This window comes from Sebastes umbrosus, chromosome 14 (assembly GCF_015220745.1).
Source record: "Sebastes umbrosus isolate fSebUmb1 chromosome 14, fSebUmb1.pri, whole genome shotgun sequence".
Lineage (NCBI taxonomy): Eukaryota > Metazoa > Chordata > Actinopteri > Perciformes > Sebastidae > Sebastes > Sebastes umbrosus.
Genome location: NC_051282.1, coordinates 13,740,409 through 13,755,385, shown reverse-complemented (window position 1 = coordinate 13,755,385; position 14,977 = coordinate 13,740,409). Strand labels below are relative to the sequence as shown.

At 42.1% G+C, this 14,977-nt stretch overlaps 1 protein-coding gene across 1 annotated transcript; it reads right to left on the bottom strand.

The window, feature by feature from the left end:
• Nucleotides 1-6,206: 6,206 nt before the first annotated feature.
• On the bottom strand, nucleotides 6,207-14,046 carry LOC119501037 (cyclin-dependent kinase 5 activator 1-like). The gene is made up of 3 exons (XM_037791113.1): nucleotides 13,485-14,046; nucleotides 9,810-10,458; nucleotides 6,207-9,129 (listed from the first exon to the last, which is right to left on the bottom strand). The coding sequence occupies exons 2-3, from the start codon at nucleotides 10,323-10,325 to the stop codon at nucleotides 8,638-8,640; spliced, it is 1,008 nt and encodes a 335-aa protein (XP_037647041.1). The 5' UTR covers nucleotides 10,326-10,458; nucleotides 13,485-14,046; the 3' UTR covers nucleotides 6,207-8,637.
• Between the last annotated feature and the right edge of the window lie 931 nt (nucleotides 14,047-14,977).

The following is a 14,977-nucleotide window of genomic DNA, read 5'->3' as shown; positions in this document are numbered from 1 at the left end:
ATTGGCTGATGCGAGCGGAAGCGCACCCGATTAGCTCGCGTGAGGTTGAGGGGGATTCACTGATGTTGGTCACAAACACTCACGTGGCAGATTGGCAAAAAGTGGGCAAAAAACACAGCTCACTGTGACAGTATTATTGAGCATTAAAACGTCGACATGATGATGCACGTTGGCACGTGTACACGACTGAACTGCACTGACTGTAAATGTGATGAATGTGAACTGCCTTGAATTTAACTGAAACCACTCATTTGTATTAATTTGTAAAATGTCTTATCATCTTTACCTGTAATTTCTGCCCTAAGATTTTATAAAGCCTCATATTTTATTTTGGTAAATATCTCTGTGCTTCAGCACCATGGACAGCGCCCCGGCTGCACAGACTGTCTCTCCATCATACTAACAGTAATACAATCCTGCTGAGACAAGGGGAAATAGTACAAGCACCCAAATGGAGTATAAAGAAGGGAATGGAACAGTAACAAATACCATGTATAGGAAAATATCACTAGCCAGCTGAACACAATAAGAACTACTAGATTGCAGCGTAGCCCACCAGGGCTGGCCTTGAAGCTCATTCAGCACCATGGACAGCAACGCAATAAAGAGAAACATGTCCAGTGAGCTGTGTTTCTGCCCTTTTTTGGTGTATCAGTGTGAATACAGTCACAATTCTACACTTCATTGTAGTCAGTCTACTTACAGTTTCTATATTAGTTCTTTTTAAAATAGTCTTAATGATTGGATTTTGTGATGACTTGTTCATTTCATATCTATGGAGGACGGAACCGCGAATCAAAAATAAATAAAAGACTTGATAAATCAATAAATATACCATTAAATGTACCAAAATGTGTTGTTTTTAACTAAATGTAGGCATTAAAATTGTGTGGCACAAACATCTACTTGGACTCAAGGATGAAGTGATTCGATTTTTGTGGTTGAAAGTCAAAGGTCAAGGTCACGGCAGCCTTATGTCCGTCCCATTTTCAGGAACGCCTTTAAGGAATTTCTTCAAATTTGGCAAAAATTTCCACTTGGATTCATGGATGAACTCATTAGATTTTGGTGGTCAAGGTCACTGTTATGTCACAAAACACTTTTTTGGCCATAACTCAAGAATTCATAAAATGATGAAGTGATGACATTTTGGACAGACATGGATGTAAACTGTACCTTGACTGGTTGGTGGAGGCATACAAACATGAGGTGGTAATTATAGTTTTCATTTATATTAGATTTATTCTCATCCATTATTTCTACCTGAATGGCCTGTTGAGGGTTTACAAAATCAACACGTCTTCTTGCGGTGGCCTCTAAAATGAGCATTGGAAAAAGTTATTACATTCTGTTGTGATCAAGGAGTTGATAAGCCAGCGTGCTTCCACTTTAATGATTGAAATACTGCAGTGGTGCTGTATATGGGTCATACTTGCCTTAGACTTGAAGTTTGTATGTATATATATATATATATACATCTTGCTGTGTAATGCTACAGCTATTAGCACCTTGCATCATGACTCTGCATGATGCCTGCCTGCACTATGATGTCACCAAAGGTCTGGTTTATTACCACATATATATATATATATATATATATATATATACATGTATATCTTTGTATTTCCTCTTTTGAGAGGTGATGTAAACACTTGTGGGTTATAAAAAATAAAAAATATTAAAAACTTGGAGTCCCCACTGTTAGTGGCCATGATGGAACAGTGTTTTGCCCTCCATGGCTCGGGGCCGGTCACGTGACTGAAAACTATTACTAAAGGCATAAAATGCTGCAACTCTTACTATATGATTCAGTATACTCCGTTCAGTTAAAAGATTTGGTGTTGAAGATTTGTTCATATTGACACTTACGTATATCAAACTGAGTTGACACAACTAGCTGGCCCTAAAGTTGAGTAAACTCTAAAAGACGTTGCAGTTTACAGTGTGCCACTGACTGTGTTAACCTTAACAAGTCAATCCCATTTTGTATTTTGCCAAAATTATTTCAGAATATGTATACAGGAAGACTGAGAGCTTTAGGAGAAGTTCTATTCACACCAGAGGTCGCCATCTCCCTGCAGCACTTCGTAATAAAATTTCAGCACCCCAGCTAGAATCATATCCATCCTTGATGGCTCTCTTGGTGCGTCATAAAATCTGTCAATATGACACCCACTTTAGTCAGCAAGCAATAAGTGTACTACTGCCTATAATGGGGCTTCTTCCCGGACAGGAGCTCTCAGAACTCCCCAAATACCACTTCATCCCTGAACCAAATTAAATCTCTCCTGCAGCCTCACCTGCAGCTGCTGTAGATCACGTCAACGACTCAGTGCTGCCTTGCTGTGGTCAGACTAAGAACTGCCTGTATATAAAATCACATGACCTGAAAATAAAAAAGAACACCATGCTTGTAAAGGTTTTTTATATAAAGTACCTGTAACAGTTGATCAAATTATTCTTATTTCTCACATACATATTCATACATCCACATAGTAACAGACTGCAGCGTCAGCACTCTAGTAACACTAGTAGCCTTGACTTTTGTTCAACAAAGATTCTTCTTTACACAACATGATTCACAAATGAAAAGGAAGGAAAACCATAAGAACTTCATCATCATTATCATAAGCTTCATATGTTACACGATAGTTTTTGTCTTGTACGTGTTGCAAGATAAAATATGGCACATAGTTATGAGTTGATCAATGAGGAGAGCATGTATAGGAGGGGGTGTAGTCTACCCATACTTCTCTCTCGAATTCAACAAAAAGGGTTCATTCAGAGGACAAGTTTCCTTTCCTCGCCTCCTGTTCTGGCTTCCTTGTCTCTTTTTGTTGTTGTCCCTGCACAGCTGGAGGGACCAGAGCAGGTGGAAGCAAAAATAGTGAAGAATCTCAAGGGATTTTTGCTCATCGGTTCGTTTGTTTCACAGAGAAACACATCATCTCTCCTCTTGTCTGTCAAAAGCTGTGACATCCGCATGGTATTGAATAATCAAAATATAATACTTTGAGTGTGTGTGTGTTTTGTACCAAGGATAGGGTGTCAAATTTTAATTTAATAGAAATAGTTCAATTGATCATTCGCTAAATCCCTTTTCAAGAGTTTGGAGGGTGGCGTCCTTTTAGCCTTGCCAAAACCAAAACCACAAGAGACAAAGTGTAGGACCATGACCAGCTTACTAGCTAACTAGCTACAGTAGTAACCCAGCTTTGCTTACGTTAGCAGCTCTGTCCTGCTCTTTACTGGATTTGGGACAGTTTAGACTCCAGCCAACCTATCCAATGTTACTGGAGATAATGTTACTTTTGTCAAACACATTACTCTTGTAACTTTAAAAGTGAAACAAAAAAAGTCTGATCCTACATTTTTCTGTATCACAGTTACAATTTTAGGACTAACTAGCTCTACACTGCAAGAACAATACAGTTTCTTCATTTTCATGTCTTCTACATCAGTGGTTCTCAACCAGGGATCCTTGAGGGAGTTCCAGGGGGCCCCCAGAAAAATGGAGAACAGTTTAATTTCACTATAGAGTTCTCCAAGGATAATGTATTTTTGTAGGCCAACCAGGAAGTTAGCATCGCCCTGGTTCCCTCAACAAAAAGTCAATGGGATTTTTCCATTGGGTTTTGGATTATTGCAGAAAATAAGCTCTGTGGTAAACAAACGTTTATGATACTTACACGACACGTTTTGTTCGGCAAGATAATCTCCACAAATGACCCTTTTATGGTTTTTGAAGTGTAAATGTAATCGCCAATAGCTAGGCTATAAACTAACTACACCACGTCGCAGGAGCGCGAGTATACACAAGGAGGCTGTAAAGGCGGACGAGTCGGTGTGAAGACGTTTAGTAGTCTCATTTAGCCATTGTCAGCAACCGCCTTTTTTGAGACACATAAAGACTTCAGAATTCATGAGCAGGATATTTACTGACATATTTTAGGTCGTAGAACAAAACGTTTAAATCTCTTAAGCTTGTATTAACCACAGACCTTATTACAGGCATCTAACTAAAAACCCATTAAAAAAACCCGTAAGTGCTAAAATACTAACTCATTTCCAGGTTTTAGGACTCATTCCTGTAGCACTCTATTTAATTCACCATAGAAGTGAGTCCAATGTGAGTAAGACTCATAAGAGTGACTATTCTGATCATAGGGAGTGAATTCCTCCACTGTAGTTGACAACTATAGAATTCTTAATCATATTTAACAACCAAAATCTTTTCAGATCGAGGTCCGTGACCTAATGTGTATCAATTTAGGGTTCCTTGACTCGAAAAAGGTTGAGAACCACTGTTCTACATGGATTATCAACTACTAACATTTTGCCTGGGATCTGACAGCTTTAGCTTCAGTCTTCTAGCATTATATCATGTATGTAGCCATCAAGTGCATATTTAAGAGCCCTTTTACATCATTTTAAAACAAGTCAGCCGCAAACAATAAAAAGTGAGTCTAAGACATCATTTTTAACCAACTTGTTGAGCTAACATTAGCTCAGTCTGCCAGCGACAGTTGCCTTTTTAGTCGGCAAAATCGACCGTTGCTGGCTAGAAAGGAGAAGCTGACAAACGCATCTTTTGTCTACCTCAGTCTGAAATCGAGGACCCGTAGTTTCACTCATCATAAATTTTGTGTCAGGGCTTAGCGAACGGTCAATTAAACCTTAAGATTTATCACAAAGAATCCAGGTAACAGTTCTTGAGTTTAACATTCATCTCTTGCTACTAAATCTGGGCGATAGCCAAATCATTGTATTGTAAAAAAAAAAACATTTTTTTGTTTATCACTGTGACTTCTTTCAGTTTACCAAATGTCTTGCTGTGATATAATTCCCACCAAACCTGCAGTTTGGATCTTTAAGTTCAACAAATTAAGGAAAAAAATGATTATTCAACAGTCATCATAGGAATGCTACTTGTGTACTCTTCAACCCACCAGAAACAGCTATAGGAGGAAGGGCATGTAAACAAGCTTGTTTGCCATGGATTCATTCTTCATGTGCATATTTGTCTCATGAGGTCTGACTCTGCATCAAGGCTACATCATTTTTACAGCATGGTACCTACTGCAGCCCAGTCGGTTTATCATCTGAACACAAAACTCAACCAGAGTTAAAACATCACCTGCACCTTGGACACACCCAGTCTGGAAACAGGCACGACATTCTGTTTTGTTAACAAGCTCTTAAAATCTCATTTCCCATGTTATTTTTAAGTACATAGGGAACTGTTATTTCAGTTTTTTATCCCATCAGAGAGCAGGCCAAATATCGTTTATCATAAAATGATAAATTCACGAACAGAATGCTGAATGCTCCAGCTTTGGATGACTCCAATTTTGGCTTACATTTTGCAAAGTGACACATAAAACTTCACTGTGTGTTAAAATCACAAACTTTCCATTCCACGTCCTTCCCATCGGAACAAAGTCCCTCTTTTTTCTGTATCTCTGATACATGACGTAGCAACATTGAGAAAAAAATCGTATTCATGATTCCTTCATAGTCTTTCTTGTTCAGCAGTCAGAGACTTTGAGTTGGCTCATGTTTGTGTTTTGTATGAAATAATTAGTCTTTAGAATGACATGGCACACGATCTCTGCCCTGTTTGAGAAGGCAGAGCTTTCCTAAAATTGGAGACAGTTTATTGGCTTCCGGTTAAACTTAGTGATGTGACATCATCGAGGCAAGGAATCTCTTGAGGACGCTCAGTTGATTTTTGACAAGACGTTCAGTGGGAGCTTTCCAAAGTCACCGGGGTCATCTCTGCTTGGACTTGAGACTTAGAATATGTTTACTGAGATGTTAGAAACTGGAGGTGTGGAGTTTGAAAGAAAGTATTATGGGAAATGAAGGATCTACCATTTTTGGAGCTTTACCCATACTAGGAATTATAAATCAGGATATCTTGTCATCTGCTCCTTCAATTTTGACCATCCATTCATTATCTGTAACCGTTTATCTTATTCAGGGTCGCCGGGGGCGGGGGGCTGGAGCTGATCCCAGCTGACATTGGGCGAAGGCGGAGTACACCCTGGACAGGTCACCAGACTATCACAGGGCTGACACATAAAGACAGACAACCATCCACTCTCACATTCACACCTACGGGCAATTCAGAGTCATTAATTAACCTAACCTGCGTGTCTTTGCAGTGGGAGGAAGCCAGAGAACCCAGAGAAAACCCATGCTAACAGCGGGTTTTAACCTGCGACCCTCTTGCTGTGAAGTGACAGTGCTAACCTCTGCACCACCGTGCAGCATCAATTATTACCATTCTTTTAAAAATATGTCTCTTGTGACGCCCCATCTTTACTGAACTGCAATACTGAATTGCTGTAGAACCCCTTAAATATCCAATCAAACTGATTGACACTTGCATGGATTTTGAAATTTTCTTTCTATTCCTGGTTTCTGAAAGGGGAACCATTTAATGTTGAAGGGGTCTTTTAGGCCCCTAAGCACCATGGAACCAAGAACAGCAGAAATCCGATGAAGGATTGATGCTCGGACTTGCCTTTATCGCTCTTTGTGAAGCGTATAGGCAAGGATACAACTAACCTTTCACACAGAGTCCTTGTGCCGAGTCGCTTGGATGTCACATCACTGAGTCTAGCTTTCGGCTCAGTTCAGTGGGACGACCGCTCAGTCCCTTCTGTAATATCAGGTGCGGTGTGCCCAATACAAAGCAGCATGCTAGGAAACCTATAGAAGCACACATGCATGTCAAACAACTCAGTGAATAACTAAGCCATCGGGTCCAGAGAGTCTCTAAATATGGGACGACTTGATAGGACTGGACCGCACCAGAAAGGACAGGACCGGTTCAGACCGGACTGGAGCAAGTGGACAGAAAGAGAGAGAATCTGTGTTGTTTCAGTTTGTCCGGGTTGCTGTGGAGCGTAACGAGCGGAGGAAAGAGGAGAGTGGAGTTGGAGGCGACACGTCAAACAGCAGAGGAGGTCCCTCGAGCCGAGTGGCGACGGCAACATCAAAGCGTTGTTTTGGAAGAAAAGTTCTACATCTACACTTGTAGCTTCTGCCCACACACACACACCTGGAATGTGGTTTTCTTTCATCCTGACGTGTGTAGCCATTGGTTGATCTACTCTCCGAATTAGTCCTCCACGACCCAGCTCCACCGATCATTCATACAGTATGAAGCGTACAAGATGAGCGCAGGGTTTTAAAACAGAAATCTTTCTTTCTTTCTGTCTTTCTTTCTTTCTTTCTTTCTTTCTTTCTTTCTTTCATTAAAACATTTCCCTGTGGTCACTAAGGACAGCACCAATATGGACTGCAGGATAAAGTGTAGGGGAGCAGGAATGAATGAATGAAAAATATGCCATGGAGGGGTCAGTATTGCATTTTCCCATATTTTTGTAAAAGTAAACAGCTCACAGAAGGGCTTGTTTAATGATTATTAATCTGTGCCCAAGGGATTAGCATTTCATACTCTTAAAAATAAATAGCTGACCTCCCAATTTTATAGCAGATAAACCCAAATGTTCCCTCGGAAGCTCAGTACTTTATGTAAGATGTGGATGAATTAATCCACTACAGTACAATTACGCCAAATAGCGACTTGAATTTCACAGTCTGACGAGTGTGTAGACTAGTTGCGTTGTGGTTGATTCTAGCTCGTCCGTGTTGTGGCATTATTGAAGGTCCAACAGTGGACCTCGCAGCCAGTGTTGGTGAGTGCAATAAGCTTGGGCAGGACAATAGGAATAAGGTAAAGTGGAGTTGGCAATAAGCAGGATGTCATGTGCAAGGACATATGAAGTGACCTCATGCAAGGTGGTTCTTGGTTTTCATTACCGTGACATTTCTCTATAGCGGAAATGCCTGGATGCTATCACACAACATCATCGTATCAATATACTGTATCTTTATATTCATAATAATCACCCTTGATTGGTAAACCTGTGTTGTCTGGCGTTTCTAAACCCATTTTATCAAAAGACAGAGAAATACTTCAATGGGAATATCGGATTGCATTTCTTATCTCACTGAAACAAGGTTCAGGTCAGCCTGATGCATGTCTCTGAGCCCGAGGCACAAGATAGAAATCCATAGATATCTCTTTCTCACAGCCTGTTAATGTCACATCACCAACCCTGCTGGCCGGGCATTTGATAAAACATCCGTCTGCGATGTCAGTTACATTGTTCCGGATAAACTAATGATCGTATCTCTGCCTTAAAGCCTACTATTGTCACATCCTCAGCCGAGTGATCCAGGCGTTGGATACCAACAAGTAGCCTGTCAGTCTTGGGAATCTAATCAGATCCAATCATGTGGCTGATGATGGTGTGGCTACACCAGACAGCAACCCTGATTTGATCTGGTTTACTATGGTTAAAGTGCCCTGTAGGCCAATTGATGCCTTCAGGCGAGACACGGATCAGGTTCTGCCTCTCTCTGTTTGCTCATTTAATCCCAGAAGCTGTTCCGGGTTACAAACAGGAAATCTGGTTAATGATAAACTAGTAGAGACACCAGACAACAGTACTGCTCCAAGGTATCACTACGCTGCATTACATTAGTTCACCCGTCCTCAACCTATTAACTCCATCAATCTTTCTATCCATCCATCCTTCCTTCCCTCCTCCCAGCTCCCTCTTATCGGTCAAGGCCTATGAGGAGTTTGGTCTTCTCCTCCTCTTTCTTGCTCTCGTTCTTCAGGTCAGCAAACACCTGGGTAAAGTAGTGCGGGTCGGTGTTGATCTGGAGCATCTTGCCGCTCATGCGGTTGATGATCTCCAGGCAGCGGTCCCAGAAGGCTTCCTTCTCCGCCTCAACCAGGAAGGGCTTCAATGGGTAGGAGATTTCGTTGCCCATGTAGGAGTAGGACAGGTAGAGGCAGGTGAGCAGCGAGGCCTGCAGCTCACGCTCCGAGGCCACTTCGGACGAGACCACGTCGCGGCACAGCATGTAGAGGAAGACCACGTTGGCCGGAGTGATGAAGCCCTGATCCTGCCAGCCCTGTAGGAGGAGGGAGCGGTCGACGCTGCGCAGCCACAGCACCGGATCTGTCGGGGATAGACGCTTCAGTCTGTAGCAGCGACGGCACAGGAACTCGCCCAGGCTGCGCATCAGTTCGCTGGTGGAGGCCTGGGTTGGAGAGAGGGAAGGAAAGAGAAAAAAAGGAAGTAAGAAAGAGGATTAGGGAAAGGATTGGTGAAAAGAGGCAGCAATGAGTCCAAGGTAGGTAAAGATGATAGAATGCTTTCAGTTGGGGTTAGTGCACCAAATTTGCTTGTTATCAGCTCATTAAATGTGCCTTATCAGTCGTTATAAGCCTCATAGATGTGGGTCAGTAGGGGCCTGCTACACCTACTACGTTGTAAAAGTGACGGCAAAATTTAAAAGCAAGAAACATCGTAAAAGTGAATGAAAGGTTATGTTTTGAACACAAACGAAACAGCTTGCTTCGGTTTAGGCAATAAAACCACTTAGTTAAGTTTAAGTTTTGGTTTAAAATAACTGTTTGAAAAGTGAAAGTGAAACTAAAGGTTGTGAACACAAAGACAACTGCACATTGTTGGTTTCACACGGGATGCAAACCCTGGTCTCCTGACTTCCACTTTTGTTCCTGTCCTAATAACTACGGTCGCTAGAGGTCGCTGTCGTCTTGTTTTATTCCTTCTATCGGTGATCACCCATTTGAATCAATGATAAAAACCTACTAATGGGTGTAGTAGGCCCCTTCTGACCCACATCTATGAGGCTTATAACCACAAAAAGGCCCATTTAATGACCTGATAAAAGTCTAACCGGCAGGTTAGGATTACCTGGACAATGACACGTTTTGGTGTGCCGGTTGCAGTAGACGGATGGATCCCAGAACTTGTGAGGGAATTCTTTTTGGCAGCAACAGCAGCTACGTTAGCCAAGGTCTTGGAGATGGGCAGGAGGGAGGAGGTAGTGGTGGTAGTGGCCGAGGGGTCCTGGTTCGAGGTGTAAGATGAGAGGTTGGCACAGGACTGAGACTTCTTCAGCTTCAGGCTATTGGAGGCTGAGTTGGCGACGGCCAAGGCATGGCCGTCCGGAGAGCTCCCTTTCCCACCGTCCCCGCTGTCTGCCTGCAGCTTCTTGGAGCCCTTCCTCTTCGCCGACACAGCCACAATGCGCTTCCATGGCAACACACTGATGATAGAGGGGCGTTTGAGGGACTTTCCTGCTGCTGCAGCAGCATCCTTGGCGTTCTTGCTGTTCTGGACCGCTGTGTAGTGGCCTACCGTAGCCGGGCCATCCTCAAACAGCACTGCCTTGCGGTAGCTGGGAGACAGAGACAGCACCGTACCCATGATGTCTGTACAAGGGTTAGCAGTGGGACGGAGGAAGGGTGGAGTGGGGAGCAGTGGGGTGAAAGCTCTTTAATTGGTCTAGACAAAGAGCTTCGAGAGGACCAAAGTGTCTCACTTCTGGAGGAAGTCGAACCTGTGAGCCAAGAACAGGAAGGAGTGATGATATTAGTTCCATTAGTTCCATTACATGTAGTAAACAATTCAATATTAAGCCATCAAAAACAAACACTTCATAATTAAAAAGGACCTATTATGCTTTTGTGCTTTTCCCCTTTCCTTTAGTGTGTTATATAGTTTTTTTGTGCATGTAAGATGTCTTCAAATTTATGAAGCCCAAAGTCCACGCCAAAGGGAGTTACTCTCCCCCACAGAAACACTGCTCCTGATCTGCCTGAAACGCCTTGATTGAAGTCCCGCCTTTTCTTCCGTAACGTGGTGATGTCACCAAGTAACACATTTGCATAATACCTGCCTAGTGGCAAGTTTGGCACGCCCTCAACCAAAGCTAGTTAGAGCGGAACCGGAGCAGAGTCTGAAGAGTTTGGTTTGGTTGACCAATCACAACAGTGGGCCAGCTGACCAATCAGAGGGAAAAGAGGGTGGAAAGAGGGGCTACAGCACAGCCGGTATGAGAAACATAAAGCCTTTTTTTAACATTAAAGCATGTAAACAAACCCAAAATACAAGTATGCACCTGAAAATAAGCATAATACTGATGTTTTAATTTGAAAAAGAAAACGCTAACTGCATCTCATGGTCTTCCTCAGCAGTTAATCAGTTTTCATGGCGATAACTGTGTAGATAGCGACTTACTGTCGCTGTGCCACAGCTACCATGACAACTGTACAAACGCCATCTAACAAGGAAGAGAGTGAGATGCAGTTGAAAGCCCTAGAAAAAGCCAGTAGATAGACATTAAGTTACTGTTTCTAAGGCCAAGAATGAACATTCACACTGGAGTCTTTTTTTTGTGAGCAAAAAGGAAACTATTCAAGGTCCACTTATTAGCTTTTCCCAGAGCTTTTGAGCACATCTCACTTCCTCAGAAGATGAGACCATTAAATCTGGTTTAAAGCCCAGCAAAAAGCTAATAAGTGGACCTTGAGTTGACTTTTCAAAACACAGTTTTTGCTTGTTTCGTTAGACCAGGGGTTCTCAAGCCCTTAAAGGGGATACAATGTTCCAAGGACCCCCTCATAATCGTAACACAGGTTAAGCATAATGATCACTACCATTTGTACTCTTAGATGCCATTTGAACTGTTTGTATTCTAAAACCTTTCAACCTGAATGCTTCAGACCTGTTTGATAGTGTTAAACAGAAACACATTTCAATTTCAATCATGTAAACACCACTTTCTTTTGCCCTGATATTCTGGTGCTTTGTAATCAGATGTCGCTTTGGCTTGGCCGGCTTCATGGCTTCGTTCGCTGGCACCTGAAGACACATGACGCATTTTAGTCTGCCGTCGCTGTCGCTCGATATAACTGTCGTCATATTTTCTCAATTTAGCTAGTTTGGTCTTAGCGTCACTTGACTATATGTACCGACTCAAATATTTCTAGCTAGCTAGCTGGCTAATAAGCTAAGCAGCAGCAGGAACGGTTCTTTGCGCTCTGAGTGACGTGACTGATTCATGAGTTTCTATTGGCCCAAAGCTCACCTGGGTGGGAGAATGGACCAACAGAGTCTCATAGCAGTTTGTGAAATAGTCACACAATTTAATCTATTTGATTCGTGTACATAGAATTTCACTTTTTTTTGCTCAGCACAACTTCCAACAACGTAATTTTTGTGCATTTTCCTACAAATGTCCAGCAACACGTGATGCGTGTGTTCCGCTCCAGTCTTTTCAAAATAAAATGGTTAGGCTTAGGCAACAAAATGAGTTAGTTAGGTTTAGGAAAAGATTGTGGTTTGGGTAAAAATAACTACAGAAGTGCCGTAACTTAAGCATGGAAGTTAAATAAATCAATAAAGCCAATAAATCAACTTTGACTTCTGGTTTCACATAGGACACAAACACCAGTGTCCTGTGGGAAAGTCCTGTGTTTTTTGACCCACCCAGCCACCCCGACCTGCTAGCTATGTGGCGTTTGCCGCTCTCTAGACTTCCCGGTTCACAATTAAATGGAATACATACAAATTGATTTTGTGCTGACCATCACGGAAAAAAAATTAAATTAGTGTCTATTTACACAAATCAATACATTCAATTTCGTGACTATTTCATGAACCACTGTGCAACTGGGCATAATGGGCAAAATATGCTTGTTCCATTGGCGCAAATGGTCCACGTCTATACTTTTTAATGATACAGCACAATTTTATAATTTATGACAAATTATTTTGCGGGACCGCCTGACAGAGTGCAACGGACCACTGAGGGTTCCCCGGACCCCACTTTGAGAATCACGAGCCAGAAGGAAACCCTTCAAGATTATTGAATTTTACAAAAAACCTTTACCTATGATCAAATGTTAATTAACAGAGCATTATGCATACATTGTTTGGTTATGTTATATCTCTCAACCTGACTGACAAAATGTATTATAGCTACATAATATGATGGCATTCCTTCATAATGTACACATCACAGCATCAGTAACCATAAATGCTCAACAGTGGCCACATCTGCTGTTTACTTTCTTGTCAAAGAAAATGAGCATGCCTCTGTTGGCTGTGGAGCATGAAGCAGCAGCAACCATGGATTTCATTTCCATGTCTGTTATTATTAAACATTGCTGATGATATCTCTCCTTATAAAGCATATGCATCAGCGCAACTGCAGGACCGCAGTGTCCATCAGTATTATATAAGAACCAAGATAAGGCCACAGAGGAGGCATGAGGAAGAAATGTGCGCAAGCATCCATCTTAGCTTCAAAATGGAAGCCTTTAAAAAAAAAAAAAAACAGCTTCAGAAACATCAGCTGATAGGCCTGCATGCGCTCTCACACGCCCACAGCCTGAAACATATAAGACATATATGTTTTCTTTAATGTGTTGTGTGATTCAACAACATGAATAATGTCAAATATGAAGAAACAGAGCTGCCACACACCTGTGCGTAATGTGTTGAGCATTTTTTTTTGGTGGGCTTCTCATTTGGTTGTGAGAATGAAAATGAATTTGTTTTATTATATGAAAAGAAGCCTACCTTCTAATTAATCGACTCTTCTTGTGAGATCCATGAATCACACCTTGACCCTCACTGGCTGCTGGTCAAAATGTGAAAAGGCTTTCCATCCGGACAGGTTGGGTCTCCCTGGTGGGCTGCTGCCTTTTTTTTTTTTTTTTTTTTCAAAGCTTCATTTATGATAGACTTCGCTCGTCGACAGGAATACAGATGCGGAGCGAGATGCGCTTCACTGCTTCGCTCGCAGCTCGCAGGAAGACGTCTTCCATTGAGGATCTAGATCTATCTATCTATAGGCCTGTGACGGTCACTGCTATTGACGTCCAGAGTCTACGATGAACCTCCTTCAGACGTGAATCAAAACAGCACATATCTCTCTAAAAAAAACAAACTCTAATCATTTGACAAAAAGAAAAAAAAATGGCCACTATGAATCCCAAAAATAGACAGCACAGCTTCTACCCTCAGCTATGTAAACCTGCCAGATAGAGAGAGAGGAGAGAGAGAGGGAGAGAGGGAGACCCGTTGCTTTGATGCGGGCATCTGCAGTTATTCGGGTTGGATGTGGGAGATGAACGGAGCCCTCTGATTGGCTGATACCGGGATGCTGAGCGTCGCTGGAGAAGAAGAAGTCATTGGCCGCTGACGCGCTGCAGCCTATCGGAGGGTTCGCTGTCCGAGGTGCTGAAACCAGCCGACCAGATGTGTTAAAGCTGCTGCTGCTGCTGTGGAGGAGGAGGAGGAGGATGAGGATGAGGAGGAGGCTGAACATGGAGGATTTTATGAATCACTCTGAGTAGGCCGAGCCCCACTAACAGTAACACTGTGGGTGCTAAATGAGCAGAGAAGCAGGTCATACACAACAAAATATGACAAATCTGGTTTGATCTGACGTAAAACACTTCTAATATATACTCGAAAAAAAAAGTTTGGAAACTTGTTTTTGGTGGATTATTTCTCTGTTGTTACAATGCTAATTGGCATTGTATTTTACAACGTGGGAAAGCCTGTTTATTTACCTTCACAATGATGTCCAACTTGTAAGGATCATGCATTTGTGGGATGAGCAGCACAGCTGATTATGTGAGTGGCGCCCAAGAAACATTTTATGTAATTCCAAGACTGTTTATGCATGGACCCCAGTATGCAGAAATATTCAAACACACCATTTTTAGAATAGGTACAAATAACACGATGGTATTGCATTCAAAAAATTGCATGTGATTATCATAAAGTGGGCATGTCTGTAAAGTGGAGACTCCTGGGTACCCATAAAACCATTTTTCATTCACATATCTTGAGGTCAGAGGTCAAGGGAACCCTTTGAAAATGGCCATGCCAGTTTTTCCTCGTCAAAATGTATCCTAACTTTGGAGCGTTATTTAAGAAGTGAGCTTCTGAGTCTGTTAGATCTGTCAGTTTATGTTCTTAGAGGGATCTGGTCCTCGCCGCAAAAGCCAAACGTGTCACTAGGTGGCAGGAACTCCATTCTTTTACAGTCAACTCTCCTTCCA